This window comes from Carettochelys insculpta, chromosome 2 (assembly GCF_033958435.1).
Source record: "Carettochelys insculpta isolate YL-2023 chromosome 2, ASM3395843v1, whole genome shotgun sequence".
Lineage (NCBI taxonomy): Eukaryota > Metazoa > Chordata > Testudines > Carettochelyidae > Carettochelys > Carettochelys insculpta.
The window spans coordinates 133,165,452-133,183,440 of record NC_134138.1 but is presented as its reverse complement, the minus strand read 5'-3'; the positions used below and the strand labels follow the sequence as shown (position 1 = coordinate 133,183,440).

The 17,989-nt window shown below is 44.2% G+C and overlaps 1 protein-coding gene and 1 long non-coding RNA gene across 4 annotated transcripts in view; one reads left to right on the top strand and one right to left on the bottom strand.

Moving 5' to 3' along the window:
* CDH20 (cadherin 20) overlaps positions 1–11,561 on the top strand; it is a 59,371-nt gene extending 47,810 nt beyond the window's left edge. For all 3 annotated transcript variants that reach the window (XM_074987796.1, XM_074987795.1, XM_074987794.1), the window contains 2 exons: positions 7,898–8,149; positions 10,102–11,561. In XM_074987796.1, the coding sequence (XP_074843897.1) occupies positions 7,898–8,149; positions 10,102–10,601 (752 nt within the window). In that variant the 3' untranslated portion in view covers positions 10,602–11,561. The remainder of the gene's footprint in view (positions 1–7,897; positions 8,150–10,101) is intronic.
* LOC142009563 (uncharacterized) overlaps positions 711–17,989 on the bottom strand; it is a 31,355-nt gene continuing 14,076 nt past the window's right edge. Inside the window, exons 2-3 of the long non-coding RNA XR_012644512.1 lie at positions 13,766–13,927; positions 711–740 (exon numbers count right to left, since the gene is read on the bottom strand). This is a non-coding gene — a long non-coding RNA (uncharacterized LOC142009563). The remainder of the gene's footprint in view (positions 741–13,765; positions 13,928–17,989) is intronic.

Here is a 17,989-nt window from a genome sequence, read left to right as displayed (position 1 = left end):
GTAGTTAAACAATTCCTTCCTTCTGTCCAAACCACCTGTTACCCAGGGAAGCAGAGGACAAGCCAGGTCTCCTATGATAACTGGAGCAATCTTCATGCCCCGAATGTCCATAACCTCCCTAGCTGTGGTATAGGACATTTTTAAGAGTGCGGGAGCTAAAATCCATCCTCCTTATTCCTGTCCGCCTTCCCCCACTCTTCATTGAGGCTGGGAACAGCATACCAGTGCATGGAGCTGGAACTTGGGACACGGGGCCAGCAGCTGGGACCTTGGGCCAGCAGCAGAGTCCCCAGTGCCTGGGGTGACAGCCAGGACTATGGTGCACAAGGCTGACAGCAGAGTCCCTGGCAAGTGAGGCAGCAGCCAGAACCCTGGGGTGTGGCAGCACATCTAACCCTCCTCGTTCCCTCAAGATGAACTGTTCTCAATCCGTTAAGGTAAACGGAGCAGAGTTCTAAAATGCCTATCCCTGTAGATGACTCTTTCATTTATGTCTGTAAACCTCTCCCAGTGATCAACAGACTTTGTAACACCATGGAGAAATACCCCTTTCGGTGTATAAATTCTGAGCTGCCAGGAAGGAGGTGAATCTAATACATGGGTGCTACCAGTTGCTCCAACAGTGTTTCAGAATGCCATGAGTTCAAAGCCATCAATAATAAGAACAGCCACACTGGGTCAGACTGAAGGTCCATCTAGTCCAATATTCTGTCTTCTGACAGCAGCCAATGCCAGGTGTCCTGGGGAAACAAACAGAACACGTAACCATCAAGTAATCCGTTCCCTGTAGCGCATTCCCAACTTCTGACAGAGGCTAGGGACAACATTCCTGCTCATCCTGTCTAACAGCCATTGATGGACCTAACTTCCATGAAAACAAGAAAGCAGTCCAGTACCACTTTAAAGATTAACAAAATAATTTATTAGGTGATGAGCTTTCATGGGACAGACCCATTTCTTCAGACCATAGCCATACCAGAACAGACTCAATATTTAAGGCACAGAGAACCAAAAATAGTAATCTAGGCTAACAAATCAAAAACATTATCATCAAGGTGACCAAATCAGAGAGCAGAGGGACAGAAGCGGGAGTGGGGTGGAAGGGTGTCAAGAATTTGATAAAGCAAAGTATGTAAGAGTCCCCTTATAATGGGCCAGAAAATTGCCATCTTGGTTCAAATCATGTGTTAATGTGTCAAATTTGAATATAGACAAGAGTTCAACAGCTGTTTGGAAACAGAGACTGTTGAACTCTCTTTTATATTCAAATTCGACACGTTAACATGTGGTTTGAACCGGGGTGGCAATTTTCTGGCCCATTATAAGGACTCTCTTACATACTTTGCTTTACCTAATTCTTGATGTTCCCCACCCGCTTCTGCCCCTCTGCTTTGCTCACCTTGATAATAATTTTTCTGATTTGTCAACCTGGATTACTGTTTTTGGTTCTCAGTGCCTTAAATATTGAGTCTGTTCTGGTGTGGATATGATCTGAAGAAGTGGGTCTGTCCCACGAAAGCTCATCACCTAATAAATTATTTTGTTGGTCTTTAAATTACTACTGGACTGATTTTTTGTTTTGATAATATATAGACTAGCATGGCTATCTCTCTGTTACTACACTGCATGAGTTTAGATAGTCTGTTTTTTTTTAAACTCTGTTAGAGTCCAGGCTATCACAATATCCTCTGACAGGGAGTTCCTCAGGTAGCCGGTGTGCTGTATGAAGTACTTCCTTCCTTTTGCTTCAAACCTGCTGTGTATTAATCTTCAAACCTGCTGTGTATTAATTTCATTTGGTGAACCCTAGTTCTTGTGTTACCACAATGAGCCAATAGCACTTCTTTATCTACTTTCCTTACTCCCATCATGATTTTATAGACCTCCGTCAAGTCCCCCTTAGCGTTGCTTTTCCAAGATGAAAAGTACCGGTCTTATTACGCTCTTCTCATATGGAAGCCATTCTATTACTCCAGATCATTTTTGTTGCCCTTTTCTGAACACTTTCAAATATATCTTTTTTGAGATGGGGTGACCACATGTACATGCAGCAGTCGAGGTGTGCATATACCATGGATTTACACTGAGGCAATATAATGTTCTCTTATTATTAAAGAATTACCAAATTCACCTCCCTGAAAAACATGAACATAGAACATGAAATCTGGTGTGCTCTTACCATCAGCCTAAAGAAGACAAACGTACTCGGTCAGGATGTTGCTGAATCCCCATCAATCAGCATTGACAACTATACGTTAGAGGTCGTCCACAAGTTCGTTTACCTCGGATCCACCATCACTGACACCCTGTCGTTGGACACTGAGCTAAATAGGAGGATCGGAAAAGCGGCCACAACTCTGTCCAGGCTCAGCAAGAGAGTGTGGAACAACAACAAGGTGTACACTCACACCAAAATGCAAGTCTACAGAGCCTGGATCCTCAGCACCCTCCTTTATGGCAGCGAGACTTGGAACCTGTATGCCCGCCAGGAAAAGAGGCTGAACATCTTCCACTTGCGCTGCCTCAGGCGCATCCTTGGAATATCATGGAAGGACAGAGTGACCAACACCGCCGTCCTCGAGCAAGCTGGAATCCCAACCATGCACACCCTCCTCAGGCAGCGTCGGCTCCGCTGGCTTGGCCATGTCCACAGGATGAATGATGGAAGGATTCCAAAAGACATCCTGTATGGTGAGCTAGCCTCTGGCAAAAGACCTCCCAGACGCCCCCAGTTGCGCTACAAAGATGTCTGCAAGAGAGACCTCAGAGAGGTAGACATCGAGCTGGACAACTGGGAAGAACTAGCAGATGACCGCAGCAGATAGAGGCAGGGGTTACACAAGGGCCTTCAGAAGGGCAAGATGAGGATCAGACAGCTAGCAGAGGAGAAGTGAGCGCACAGAAAGCACACTAAGGACTTGCCAGACACCCACCACATCTGCAAGAGATGCAGCAAGGACTGTCACTCTTGTGTGGGTCTTCATAGTCCTATGACCTTGAAAGTGACAAAAATAGCCTGTCACTTTGGTAGGGCCACAATTATCACTCTCTCTCTCTCAGTGATTCCCAACATTGGTTTTTTTTTTGTTTTGGTTTTTTTTTTTTGCGGGAGAAGGAGTTGTGGGGGGGGCTGCCAATGCATTTTAGGGATATGTTTTCAGAGAACCATCCAAAAGGGCTCCAAAAATCTCTCTCGAGTGGTAACAGCAGCCTCAACACTTTATAGGTATCCATCTCATCCAGCACCCTTGGGACCTGAGCGGTACCAAACAAAAGAATTTGCTGGACCATGGAGGTCAATATTGTCAAGCACATTACCAACACTTTCACTACTGACCAGTCTTGCACCTGATGAAGTGAGTCTGTGCTCACGAAAGCTCATGCTCAAAACTTTTCTGCTAGTCTATAAGGTGCCACGGGACCCTTCGTTGCTGTTACATAGTCACAGTAGACGCTGTAAATGAAGTCCTCAATTGAAACTATAAAGGGCGCGATCCATAATCTATGCAGACTGAAGGATGCCTACTACTACCCCCATGGAATCTGGGCTTGCGTGGGTTCATTATACAGTATGACACACGCAGTCAAGTTGCATGTCTCAGGTTAATGCAATGTTCCTCACTCCTGTTAGGAACGGCAGCCTGACTCGCAACTGCCATCCCTGAAAGGAAACTGTTGCTGTTAGGGGCAGCAGCTGAGAGTCAGGCTGTCACTCCTGACAGGAGCAGTTTGTTCGTCTCTGAATTAGTGGGGAGCTGAGAACCAGGAAGCAGCCTGACTCACAGCTCCCCCTCCCCTTGCAGAGCCAGGAAACTGAACAGGGCAGCAGCCCTGGTTAGTTTGCTGGCTCCAAGGAGCTGAAAGGAGCCAGGACCCAGGCTACTGGCTCCCTTCCACTGGCTGCAAGAGGAAAGGAGCTGAGAGCCAGGATGCTGGGCTGGTCAGTTTCTCAGCTCTCACAGCCTGGTTCTCATCTCCCATTGACTTAAACAAGAATTCAAGTCATGGGAAAACACAGCCCCTGTGTAACTCAAGGGTTTACTGCGTACAGATTTCATGCAGGACGGGCAACTGTTTGTCATATAAAAGGGCCTGACCCAAAAGGGAAGTGCAGGAGTGTGCAAGTTATTTGGGGGGGGGGGTCAAGATAACACCACCCTTATTTCTGCACTGCCTTCAAAGCTGAGTGATCAGAAAGTGGTGGCTACAGGCAGCAGTGCAGATGCTGGAAGTAATGGTGCTGCTGCTTTCATAGCTGGGTGCCTAGCAAACATCCTGCACTCTCCAGTCACCTAGCTCTGAAGGCAGCACAGCAGTAAGGGTGGCAGTGTCATGACCCCCTTAAAATAAACTTTGTGCTACTATCAGCAGCAGCGCGAAAGAAGCTCTCAACATCCAGCACCCCACACACTAACTCTGTAACCCTCTCAACTCTTATTTTGACCCATATAATTTCAATACTAAGAAATATCAGATTTAAAATAGATGAAATCATTAAATTTGCTATTTTTAAATGTCCTATGACCTTGAAAGTGACAAAAATAGCTTGTCACTTTGGTAGGGCCATAATTATCACTCTCTCTCTCTCAGTGATTCCCAACATTGTTTGATTTTTTTTTTTTTTGCAGGAGAAGGGGTTGCCGGGGGCGGGGGGGGGGGCTGCCGATGCATTTTAGGGGGATGTTTTCAGAGAACCATCCACAAGGGCTCCAAAAATCTCTTTCTTGAGTGGTAACAGCAGCCTCACCACTTTATAGGTACCCATCTCATCCAGCACCCTTGGGACCTGAGCGGTACCAAACGAAAGAATTTGCTGGACCATGGAGGTCAATATTGTCAAGCACATTACCAACACTTTCACTACTGACCAGTCTTGAAAGTCATTTAGGGGGTTAAATAATAGCACAGAACACAGTGATCCAGGACTGGTGGCTGTGGACAAATTTTATGGAACCACAGGAGACTTAGTTACACCCAGGATAAGTGATCCACTGGCTAACTAAAAATCATACTGGATTATGGAGGTTGCCAGGTGAGTGTGTTCCTTATTCAAGAGGTTCAAATCTGTATAACAGGCATCACGTTTTCCAACATGCAGTACTTTGGATTTAGCCATATTGAATTTCATCTGCAATTTTGCTGCCCAGTCACCCACTTTTGAGAGATATTTTTAGAGTTTTTCTTAAGCTTGACTACTGTGAGTAGCTTTGGATCATCTGCAGAAATTTACCACCGCCACCCTTTTTCCAGATGCTTTTTAAATATGTTGAATGGGATTGGTCCCAGAACAGATCCCTAGTGAGATACCAGTATTGATCCCACAAAGTACAGGTCAGTTTTCATACTGGAGGGGGGTGCAATTCTGAAGCCACCCTTTTTAAAAAATGGCATCATGTGTGTCTTCTTTATATTATTTCGTACAGAAACCGATTTAAATGACAGGTTACAGACTACAGACAGTAGTCCTGCAATTTCACCTTTAAGGTCCTTCCAAATAAGCTTCATAATGTGGTGCAACAGTACCATTCCATGGCATCACATACAATAAAGCCCCCACAGCTATCTTCCAGGCCAGACTGAGGGGCTGTTTTCTTGTAGTATGCTGGGGTGTTTAGCTTCTATGTGGCAATGGCAACCTACTTCTCCAGGGGAATGGGTTCACAAAGGTGGTATGCTTCCACTCTGGGGCCAGTTCCAGACAGATCTCAAAAAAGGTTGCCTTCACTATCCTGCAATTCTCTCACCACATTTGATTGATCCTTTCCCACCAATCCATGCTGGCTTCCCAAGCACAGAGCCAGCTCTAAAGCTGCTTCAGGACCTGCTCCAATTCTATCAGCTGCTCACCATCCTCTTCCTGTGCCCCTGAAGCCATTGCTGCTGCTACTGCATTGCTTGATTGGTGATATGTTAAGCAAAGTCCAAACCCAGCTTTGTGTGCTGAAATAGAATGCAAGCAACTGGTGTGTGTTTGCCTTTGCCTGGTCCATGCTGGTTGACAGCAATTCAAGATGAGTGCTAGCCTTCCCAGAAAGGGAGCATGAGGAAGAGACGCTGGAACAATAGGATTATTATTAGTATTATTTGAACTTACCTGGCTTTTGGGATGCATACCACGATTCACAGAGAGAAAAATCCCAGAATGCCCACTGCACAGCAGGAAAGCAATGGGCCCTGGAATACCCACGGCGGATGCTATATGCATATTGCTCAGAAAGCCACCAGCTTGTATGCACAGTCATATGAACTGAAAGAGGCACCACCTGCCTGTGTGTGCCATTAGTGAATCTCAAGATCCTAGTAGTTAAATAATCAATGTCAGATCAAACCCCCACCCCTCCACGCTGTGTAGACAAGCCTAGGGATGGCACAACATTCCTCTTTGCTGATTTAGTACTGACTTCCACAGGAAATCCTTGCAGGTTTTTCCCAAGGCTAGGAACTGTGAAGAACTGCAGCTGCACCCACTGTAAATTAGCAAGTCCTGACTCTGTGTGAAGTTTGTAGTGTGAATAGGGGCTTTTGTGTTTTCATTAGTAATGAATGAGAAGTGGAAATATTGTTCCTGCAGGGAAGTCCAACATTTTGGCAGGGGATGATGATGAGGAATTGTTCTGAATTAGAACAAAAAAAAGTTGAACTTTCAAAATTTTCTGTTTGATATGAGACCAAAATATTTCTTTTCAGGGGAGTTGAAAGATTTTGTTTCAGCTTCACAGTATTTTCATTGAGTTCTGACTTTTATATTCAAAGTAACATTGAAAAATATATTACACAATATAATATAAATTAATCACAATGAAGGTTTTGTTTACACTTAGTAAAAACTTCAAAATGGCCATGCTAATGGCCACATCGAAGAACACTAATGAGGCGCTGAAATGCGTATTGAGCACCTCCTTAGCATGCCAGCAGCCACGGCACTTCAAAATTGCCATGTTTCACTGCCACGCATATCATCTACACTGGAGTCCTTTTCAAAAGGACCCCGCCAACTTCAAAATCCCCTTATTCCTATGAGCTCATAGGAATAAGGCGATTTTGAAGTTGGCAGGGTCCTTTCAAAACGGACCCATGTAGACAAGCCGCTTGGCAATTTTGAAGTGCTGCAGCTGGTGGCATGCTAATGAGGCACTGAATATGCATTTCAGCACCTAATTAGTATTTTTCAAACTGGCTCTTTCAAACATTTTTCTAAGTGTAGATGTAGCAGAAATGTTTTACGTTGTCAAAATAAAACATTTCAACCTTTTTTATCTAAAGTTTTGTTGAAATGGTCAGATTCCTGCAGAGTGTATTAATTTTGATCGAAGTGCTTTTTTTTGGGGGGGCGGGGGGGTTCCTACCTCCCCCCCCCCCCCCCCACACACACACACAACCAGCGAGTCACTGAATTAAACTTACTGTGGCTTCTTTTATCCCTTTGGTGACCTCAGTGGATGGTTTATATAACCCCAAATGATTGAATCACCTGCATTTAGAGGTCCTTCAGCTGCAGGAAAGCCAAGCCACATGTCAAAAAGAGAACACGGCATCTTCAAAAGGGTTACAAAAGCTGCTGATCAGGAAAAAAAGGGGAAACAAGTTGCCCTCAACTGTTCATTTCTATCTTGCCTTCTGAATGTTATTTCAGCAAGGCTGAGTTGGCTGTAGGCACTTAGTGTCACAAAGGGTAAGAGAGTCTCATAAAGTGTTTGCCTTGCAGGACTGTACATGGTTTAGGCTCAAAACATGTTGGGGTTAGCGTATGAGGCTGAGGCAAAATGCTAATTAGCCACAAACTTGTGAAAAGTAAAGCAATGGGGAAGACATCTCAGATGTGTGTCTAATGCTGTTTTTTTTTTTAAACTTCGTTTTAGGCTGATAAGAATTTACCTGTGTTATTTTCCTGCCCTAGACAACACTGCCTGGATTTTAACCAGACGATCTGGCTTCCGACAGCATGAGCAGAACACCTTCTACCTCCCCATCCTGATCTCTGATAATGGGCACCCCATGCTGAGCAGTACTGGCACTGTGACTGTACACGTGTGCAGCTGTGATGACGATGGCATGGTGATGTCTTGCAATGCAGAAGCCTATACGCTCCCAGTCAGCCTGAGCAGAGGAGCACTCATTGCAATCCTAGCCTGCATCTTTGTCTTGTTAGGTAAAACTTGTGTTCCTCTTTCTAACCAGGGATTAACGTACCTGTTCTTGATACTCGGCAGGATGTGAGCCTACAAAGGCTGGTTTTATATTCTGTATAAAATATAAACATGTGTATGTAACACACATGGGGCTGTTTCTTTATTGACATCAGCATTTGCCCCAAGGTTTTGAGATAAAGAAGAGTAAAAAGACAAGGATGGCCAACTCTTACATGACCAAATGGTCTAAGTTTCTCTGTCAAACACACATGGAAAAAAAGAAGTTGAAAGTTTGTAAATTTCATAATTTTAGCTCTGACTTTTCCTGTGCTTTAGCACCTTTGCTTTCATTCTTTGTTTTAGCCCAGACTGTCTACTCTTTAGAGAGTCCTATGGGGGTCATTTCTAAGGATAGGGTCTCATCTCCAGCAGGAGCTACGGTGCTTAACGTATCTCTTGCACCATTTTCTCCAAAGATCTGATTCGTTTCCCTCGCTGTTTCCGCTATGCTCTCCCTCAGATATTGAAATCAGCAAGAGTAAGGGTCCAGTTGCTCCCCTCCCCTCCCCTCGATTTTGGCACAGGCCCTGGAGTTTCAGATGTTCACAATCAGTCCAAGAAGCATCAGGATAGAGGCACAGACCAACATATTCAAAAGCACCAAAGTCCTATTTTCACTAGGAGCCTAAGGCATATCTACCCTGAAGAGCTTACAGCAACATAGCTGTACCACTGCAGGATCTCTTGTGTAACTGCTCTATGCGGATGTGCAGAAAACTCTCCCAGTGACACCATTATACCTGAGAAGCAATAGTAATGCCACAGACATGCACCCCTTCAAATCTGCCCCCCCCAATCCCCAGGCTTAATCACTCTCATCCCAAACCTGCCCCCACATCCCCAGGATTAACCTGCTTCAGCCCCAAACTGGCCCCTGGGACTAACCCATCCATGGCACTGGCTGGGGATCCTGTACCAGGTGATCACATGCACCCAGGGGAAGGAAGGCTGGCATGGAGATGTTCTGCTGGTGGGGGTGTGCTGCACCATGCCCACCGGAGGGGCATGGCCACTTGGGCTGCGCAGCAAGTGTGGGGTTCTCTGTATCTCCCGGCCCTGTGACTGCTGAAATAGTGAAACTAAATCCAGGTGGCTTAATGGCCAGATCCTTCCTTCCATCCTGCTGGCCATTAAACCAATTAAATTTAGTTCTACTGGTTCAGCAAGTGGCTGGGCAGGGAGCCACAGAGAAGTCACCAACTGTAGCGGAAATTTCTTGTAGAACCTTTATTGTCACTCACGGAGCCCCCGGGTTCTGCAGAACACCATTTGGGAGCCAGTGGCATAGGAGCCTCTCTTACAAGTGCAAGTTATGTGCTCAGTTGGGGAAACCGGCAGGGGAGAGAAAAGAGAAGTTTACAGCCCTTAGCCAGATCAGTTGTATAAAACAAAAGTGGTAGCTTGGACAAATGTCATTAAAAAAAAAAAAAAAAAACACAAAAACAAATTGGGGATTTGTGAGAGAGGTAGCAGATCAGATGGCCCAAACCACATCATTTGGGTAAAGGTCCAGATCAGAGCAAACATTCTCCTACTCCAAAATTCTGAACTTGTTGCATCCTGGTATTTGGTTTCACCTATTGGAGGAAAAAGGATCCAACTTCCACGTTCAGAGTGAAAATTTAAAATTGCTTTTCTTAGCCCCATCCCCGCCCTCCAGAGCACAGAAGTATTTAACTTCTAGGCATCACTGATTTGGCTTCATATCTAGAGCAAATAATTAAATGAGGTATTTCAGTTATTAGCATTATGAAGTGACATATGGTTCTGAGTGTGTGTTTGCACTCTGACTGCATCTTTCGGCCATGCCTTCAGTTAGAAATGCATAGTTGTTCCTTTTCTCGGTGATTAAGGAGAGTAGCAATCCAAGAGCTGCTCCATCTAATGCCTGTATTTTGGTTGCCCCTTGTAGTGCTCGTGCTGCTCATCTTATCCATGAGGCGGCACAGGAAGCAGCCTTACATCATCGATGAAGATGAGAACATCCATGAAAATATCGTCAGATACGATGACGAAGGAGGCGGGGAGGAAGACACTGAGGCCTTTGACATTGCGGCCATGTGGAATCCCCGGGAGGCTCAGGTAGTGGTGAAAAGCAGACAAGACATGCTGCCTGAAATCAAGAGCCTCTCCAGATATGTGCCTCAGACATGCATAACAGACAACAACGTTCACAACTACGTGCTGGCCAAGCTGTATGAAGCAGATATGGACCTCTGGGCTCCTCCTTTTGACTCCCTCCAAACATATATGTTTGAAGGGAATGGCTCAGTGGCAGAGTCACTCAGTTCATTACAGTCTGTCACGACAGATTCAGACCAGAGCTACGACTACCTGACAGACTGGGGACCTCGCTTTAAAAAGCTGGCCGAGATGTACGGTGTCACAGAAGGCAACAGCGCTTTGTGGTAACAAATGAGGAGCAGAGCGTTTTCTGCAAAATGCTAACGTCTGAGTCTAGATCCATTCTCAACAGAGGCTTGTATGGACATAGGTGGGACCTCCTAAAATAGCAGTATGGTGCTCGAATGAGAATGCAAGAGGAACACAAACTAAGCTCTCTCTGGATCAGCTTTACTCAGTTAAATTAAGATACATTTTTAAACAATGAACAAAAAAAAGGAAAGAATATCCTGATTTTTATAGCTATGTTTGAAAGCATCATTCCTGGAATATTTCTCTCTCTTTTTTTTTATTTTTAAAACATGGCAGCTTACTAAATTCTTTGGATTTGAAGATTCTTAGGTTTAGTAACAATCTTCAGCTGACAAGAAAGTCACCAGTAAGAGAGGATCCCCAATTGGTTCTTTCCCCCATTTAAAAAAAAATTGCTTGCTAACAAAACAGACAGCAAAAAATTAGAACTGGAAGCTTATGAGGGGTTCTTTCTAAAACCTTTCTTCCTTTGTTGCTACGAATCTGTCCCAAGAAATCCCTTGGAAAACAAGCCTTACTTTTTCCATATAGCTCAGAGGGAAGGGGTTGGAAAGATCTTTGGATCTGTACTCTAGTTCAATGGCTGATACGCAGGTTATTCAGGTTAAATACTAATCTTGCCCTCATCAAGTTAATGTAAATTTATTTTCCCCTCAGCTCTTAAAACCTTTGGCACTGCTGAACTGCTCAGAACAAAACCAGAAAATCTGCCTCTTTTGCACTGTAGATGTCTCTTCCGCGTGCCAAATGGGATGGTTAGATGCTAGCAATGAAAGCCAAATAAAAAAATAAATTGATAAATACATGGGTTAGAGGGGCTTTCCTAATCTATGTGAGGTCAATCCAAGGGATGTTTACATACTGTAGATAGCCTACTTGAACAAACGCAGTATTATAGAAGAATAAATGGATGTAAAAAAATTACACAAGTTTTGTATATTTGTTAATAATTTTGGTAATAAATATGATGTACTGCATACAGTACAGTACCTTAGGACCTCTTTTAATAAAAGTTATACTGAAGGGAAAGTCTGATGAAAAATGTATTGAATGCTGTTATGTACCCCAGTTAGCACTTTCGGTAAGAGGCAAAAAGTGGTTAAAATCGTGTAATGGAACCAAACGTGCCCACAAAATGTTCACTTCTGAATAGAACAAAAAGCAGTCAAGTGCTATTTGACTGCTTTTTGTTTTGATAGTGTATAGATTAGCATGGCTCCCTCTCTGTTACTATTGAATAAGAAAGCCACTCAAAAAGAGAGCTCATTTAGGAAAGAGTCCTTCATCCCTTTATGAAGCATTGAAGTCCATGTTTTAAAGCCACCTTCTCCTTGTGCACAAACACTTATGCACTCCTGGGTCACACAAATGGTGGCATCTACTCATGAAATGCACTTGTGCTCAATTTCCTTTGCAAGTAGAATTTGCTGCATGGGGGCTCTCTATGCCCTAAATCTAGTACACAAAAATTACTTGCAGAAGTGAATAAACAATTCAGTGCATGATTTACTGGAGCCTTGTTTTGAAATACAGATCTCAAATCACACCTTCAGGTTCTTTATATTTAACAGGACTGTGCGCGGAAGGGTATGCTGAAACACATGCTAGGCCTAAAAGTCACAAAATTGCATTAGGTCACATCTGTCTCTCCCCCACCGCACTCACCTGGTCATTCAGTTCCACATCTTGATTGGCCCTTTCACTATCAAAAAGGGACAAAATACCACCCCCCCAAAGGGCAAATAAATGTATCCTGTAAAAGTGGTTATAGTGGAAACCAAGTCCATACACCAGATTCCCTATTACAGTGGTTTCGTAGCACTGCAAGTCTCTTATAACTCAGTAATAATAGCCTAAAATCATTTTAAAAGCATGGAGAAAGAGGCTTCTATTCTTTCAGTGTCAGAAGTGTGAACTCTGGGTTTAAGCCATTTTATAACGTATGCATTGGCTCTAGAATTCAAAACCTACTAGATATTTAAGTGTACTTTTGTTTGAAGAAAAAACTATTTTAGGGGAAAATACTTAAGAAGCCCCACTCAAGTTTCCTCCAATTCTTTAACTTTGCTGATTGAGATTCAGCCCTATTGTGTGTGATAAAGTAGTGAGAACATTTCTGCAGCCCCAATTCTACATTTGCCTTCATTCAGTCTCCTTGATATTTACAGGACACTCTTTATGCAATATATTTATGGAAATATGTGAGAGGTGGGCTCCGATAGGCCTCAGACCACTATTTCTCACAGGGAGTGTGGGCAGCTGCCAGAAGAGGACCGTGAGCAGTGGAAGAGCAACTTGTCCAAGGAAAGAGAAAAAATAATACTAGAAAGCGTGAGGGCTAGATTTTGCTGCCCCTACTCCTGTAGGTGAGCTGGGGACTTCTTCTTATGACTGAGGGCATCATTCATAATCTGTCCACAGTGGTTTTAGAGAGAGAAAAAGCTAATCCAGAGGAGAAGACAAGTCACTGAAGGAGCACAGAATGATTTGAAAGGCTTTGGATTAGGTCCTTAAACCGTTTTCTATATTCGGTCTCCAGAAGGCAACCAGGGGAGCCTCATCCTTGAGCGCTCAGAGCCACCTTGGCTACAAAACGTAACCACAGGAACCGAATATGGAGAAACTCAGCCGTCAGGAGAGAGAAGCCACTCAGGTGAGCGGTTCAAAGGCTTCTGAGAGGGTTAAGATTCATAACCAAGGCTTTGAACTACATTCATGAAAGAGCAGGCAAAGAGTGCAGAGCACACAACCCTGGTGTGATGGGCTTACAAAGGGCTTCTATCTGCAGAGGAAGTCACATTCTGCAATACTAAGATGTCTAGCTGCTTGCCATGTTCTGTAGAGCCGTGGTTTGTTTTCTTTGCTTTCACAACTACACACTACTTTATTTGCCCACTGGCACAGTGGGTGTGTGCATGTTGCAGCACCCAGCTGTGAGGGTCTATCGCAGTTAAAGAGGGAAAATTCCCACAGAGAAAGACTTTACATGTTGCTTTTGCTGGGGGTTGTGCCTGGGGAGAGCAGCTTTAAAACATTTGTGGATTTCAGAGAAACCCCAGCCGTAGAATATGTCAAAGGGGATATTTGCTGAAGAAGCACAAAGTTAGGGATGGTGAAGTGGTGCCTACCATTTGCCATACCTCCACAAGGCTGATAATGCTGGACCTGTTTGCCTGCCGCATTGCAGGCATGCCATGGTATGGCCATCGCTCTCGTCTTGGCTTCACCTCTGTACCAACCAGGGCAGCATACGTGAGGCTTGTCGGCCACTCCCTATGGAACATGCCCCAACCTGGTGCCTACTGGAAGGTGCAAAGAGAATAGTGTGAGAGCAAATTATCAGCATACTCTATCTGAAACAGCCTCCTGACTGGCTGAATCCATAGCAGAGGCACACTGCTGGCACTCAAGCCCCTTTTCTTTGTGCTGCCAGAACTTTAGGCAAGTCTGTGACCCCCCCGCCATTGTAAGTCAGTTGACTCATGAAAAATACGAAGCTAGCCATGAAAGGACTAATTACTGCACGTGAAGGGCTTTTGCAGATCTGAACATCTAAAAAATATTCTTTGCCCCATAGGGTACAATCACGTAGGGCAGCCCATCTGCTGCCCAAGAAAAGAATGCTTTCATCCCATCCAGCCATTCTTTTTGTCAGAAGCGCTGGCAACAAGGTTAAATCAAGAACATAATAATGTTAACACAGTTAGGTCAAAGGTCCGTCCAGCCCAGTATCCTGTCTGCCAACAGAAGCCAGTGCAAGTGCCCAAAAGGGAATGAGCAGAAAATCATCAAGTCATCTGTCCCCTTTTTGCTCATACCCAGCTTCTGGCACACAGAGGCCAGGGACACCATCCCTGTCCATCCTGGACAAAACCCATCAATGGGCCTATTGGTGTTAGTTCCATTTGAAGTCCAGAAGAGTTCATGGTATTTCACATAGACTCATCCAGATACAGCTCTGTTTTTTTATAGCTCCCGCCACACCTTGAAGATTCCAGTAGCATTCTGGGGCTCTGAACCTGCAATCAGATCCCAGCAGACATGCCTTTGACTGAAACCCACTGCCTGTAGGGGACTCCGGGATCTGGGCCTCCTATTGCTGAAGTCTAGGCAAATTTTCCCAGAGATTTCAGAGGGCACAGAATCAGACCCTCCATCAGCACTGCTTCAGAAGAGGGGGAACTATTCTCAAGACAGGTGGGCAGGAGAGACATTAATAAGACACTTTTTAAAAACAGAGAGGTTTTAATGCTGAAGATGCTAGTGCTGGATAATACAATGTATACAGAGAGACTTACAGGAAATACATAGTTATAACATTTAGGATTTATATTGCTTTTTTAATGCTGAAATTCCAAGTGTTTTTACAAAAGCTAATTAAATAAGCACACAATATTCCTGCGAGATAAATGTTACCCATCCATTTTACAGAGGTATAGTGAAGTTACATCAATTACTTAGGGTCTCAGGGCAAGGCAAATAGAACTGGTAACAGAACCTAGGAGTTTTGACTTCCAGTCCATTGCTCTAATTAGGAGACAACAGTTGCTTCTCTTATTTAGCAGATACTGGCTTCTGCTTATGGGCTAAGTAGCAAATAGACAGTCGATGTTTGAGCTAGATTTCAAAGAAGTAGCTTTTCTTCTGATTAAATAAATGTGTCTGCGGGTGAAATGGGTAAATTCATTCTCCTGGTAGAAAGCTAATAATATTATTAATCAAAAAGAACATTTGTTTAAGTGATTCCTGTATATTTGAAACTCTAAAATGCCATTCAGTTTGTAAACCATTCATGAAATCAGAAGCCAAGACTGCATTTGGAGCTGGATTGGGGGAAAAACAGCTCTTAATGAATGTTGATATTCAGAGTTCATCTTAGAAATGTTTTCCTACATTAATGTGGCAATGAACCATCACAGCATAAGTAAGTGTTGGTATAAACACCTTAGACAAATCACAGCTAGATTTTCGCATTCACCTCAAATGTCCCTTCCTTAGGGATTGAATCTCACTATGAGCTCTACCTGCCTTGAACATATCAGTGTGTGATGGATTGATTTTATACAGCTCACTCTTCACTGTAGTAACCAAGCAACTGTACCCATATTATTAGAAAGCAAGTTTATTCTAGGTTCCTGATAAGTCGGGGTGGACACGAATTTTTGATGGGGGGGGGCACTCCAAGATTTTGTTAAGTGGTCAATGGCCACAGTTTTTTATAGCATAGGTGTGGGATCTCCGACAGAGGTTGGGTGTACAAGAGAGTTTATGGGAGGGGACTGGAGTGCAGGAGACACTGGCAGGGAGTTTGGATGAAGGAGGGGGTTGTACCCTGGGGCAGGGTATTGGGTGCAGGGTACAGGAAGGAGTATGGGTGCAGGAGAGGATTATGGTATGGGGAGGGGTATAGGGGGAAGTGCAGGGTCTGGGAGGGATCTGGCTCCAGGGTCAGTTCTATCTGCCCAGCCAATAACAGCAGAGAGATATTGTGCTGGGTGTGGGGCAGTGCATCCCAGCTTCTCTACTCCCACTGATTGGTTTTCAGCCAACAGGAGCTCAGAGAATTTCCTGAGAGGGCAGGGGCAGTACTCGACATTCCACTCCCCTCTTCAGCCCTACGGGCCTGCCATGGGTTGGATTAAAAGACTTGGAGGTCGCATCTGGTTCCCAGGGCCTGTCCTGCTTGCCCCTGTGAAAAGGAGCAGATGGTGCACTCAGTACCCAGCTAGCTTTGATTCTAGCCACAACGTCTAGTGAAAATTACTCCAAGTGAGGAAAAACCTCAATTGTCTTAAATGGTGTGATGCATTCTGGGCATTCCAGTGCGGGAACCCCTGTGGACAGCTGAGCTGGCTGGAACTGTGGCAAAGGCGGGGTGAAAGGTTTAGCTTCCACAGTGATTACAGCATAAAAACCAAAGACTTTTCATGCTGTTGATGATTTGAGTAAGTCTTTCTACTAGCAATCTTGCCACCACCACCATCACCGCCGCCGCCACCACGCCCCACCCCCAACCTAACAAGAAGTCTATGCTCCATGGAAACAGCTTGTGCTTCTGACTCATTGTCACCATGGCAAACTCGCTTTACTGCCCTGGGCCTCAGCTTCCCCATCAGTGTAACAGAGATGATGTTTGCCTCCCTCTTTAAAAGGGATAGACCAATGCAGAGTGTTTTATTTTGTAAGGTGTTGTAGGACACCCAGAGCATAAAAGAGGTTACATAGAACTGTGTACCTCCAAAATTACTTAACCAAACCACATCAAACCCTCTCAAAGCAACACCGTGCACAATTCTCCTACGGGACAAAGGATAGGAAAAAGGCTGCACCATGTGCGATAGGTTTTGGTCATAGCACTTAATGCACTAGTGGATGGTGCTCAGATACCGTTGTGAGCAGGGCCACATAAGCACCTACATAGAGCAAACTAATGGAATATGAAACCAAATTTAATCACTTCCCTTTTTCTCAGTTTTCACACTGTAGTCATATTATTATTTTGCTTCTCTGTATTGCCCTTCATCCCAGGATACCTAAACCTACCAACCTTTAATTAATGGAGCAACAACAGCTCTCTGATGCATACAGGAAATATAATCAACAGCCGCCAGAGTAATACGTTAGTATTAATTTTGGAGATTCAGTGCAGTAATTGATGCAAACTCACAGACTTTAATACTTGTCATTTGATTTCATTTATCACAGCAGTCATGTAGTCCAGGAATTCAAGGGTTTTTGAGCCTGCCGTGACTTTCTACTGTCCAGCTCCAGCACGGATGAAGAGACTCTTCCCACACATTGGGAAGGATGAGGAATCAACACCAGAGAGACTAATGGGAAGAAAAAGCTTAAAAGAAAGAGACTCCTATGGTTCAGAGAGAAAGAGGGGACTCCGGACACAACAGTTCAGTTTCTAGGTCTGCTACAACCTTAAATACTCTGCACCTTAGATCCTGATCTATAAAAAGGAGGTAATACAAAAAACTGATTAAGACAAAAACTTCACAGACAGTTTCCCACACTAGGGTTCCACGCAGCTCCTAGCATCATATGATCCTAACCACATTTGAGGCCTTTAGGCACAAAAAAAAAACACTCGTGATTAACCACAACTTTTGGCAATGTTTTCCACATCACACACACTGCTCCCCTTCATGCTACTGGGTCAAAGCCAAGACTGAGATAGTCTTTACAAACACAAACCAGTGGTAGTAAAACATATGGTCAGTTTATCATATTAGAATGCGTGTTCTGACACACGGTGACTTCCTTTTTATTTTATTTAAAGAGATCGCTCCTGGATACTCCTCATGTCTCCCCCTTTTATGCTTCAGTGTCCAGTATTTTCTTAAACTTTACCCAAT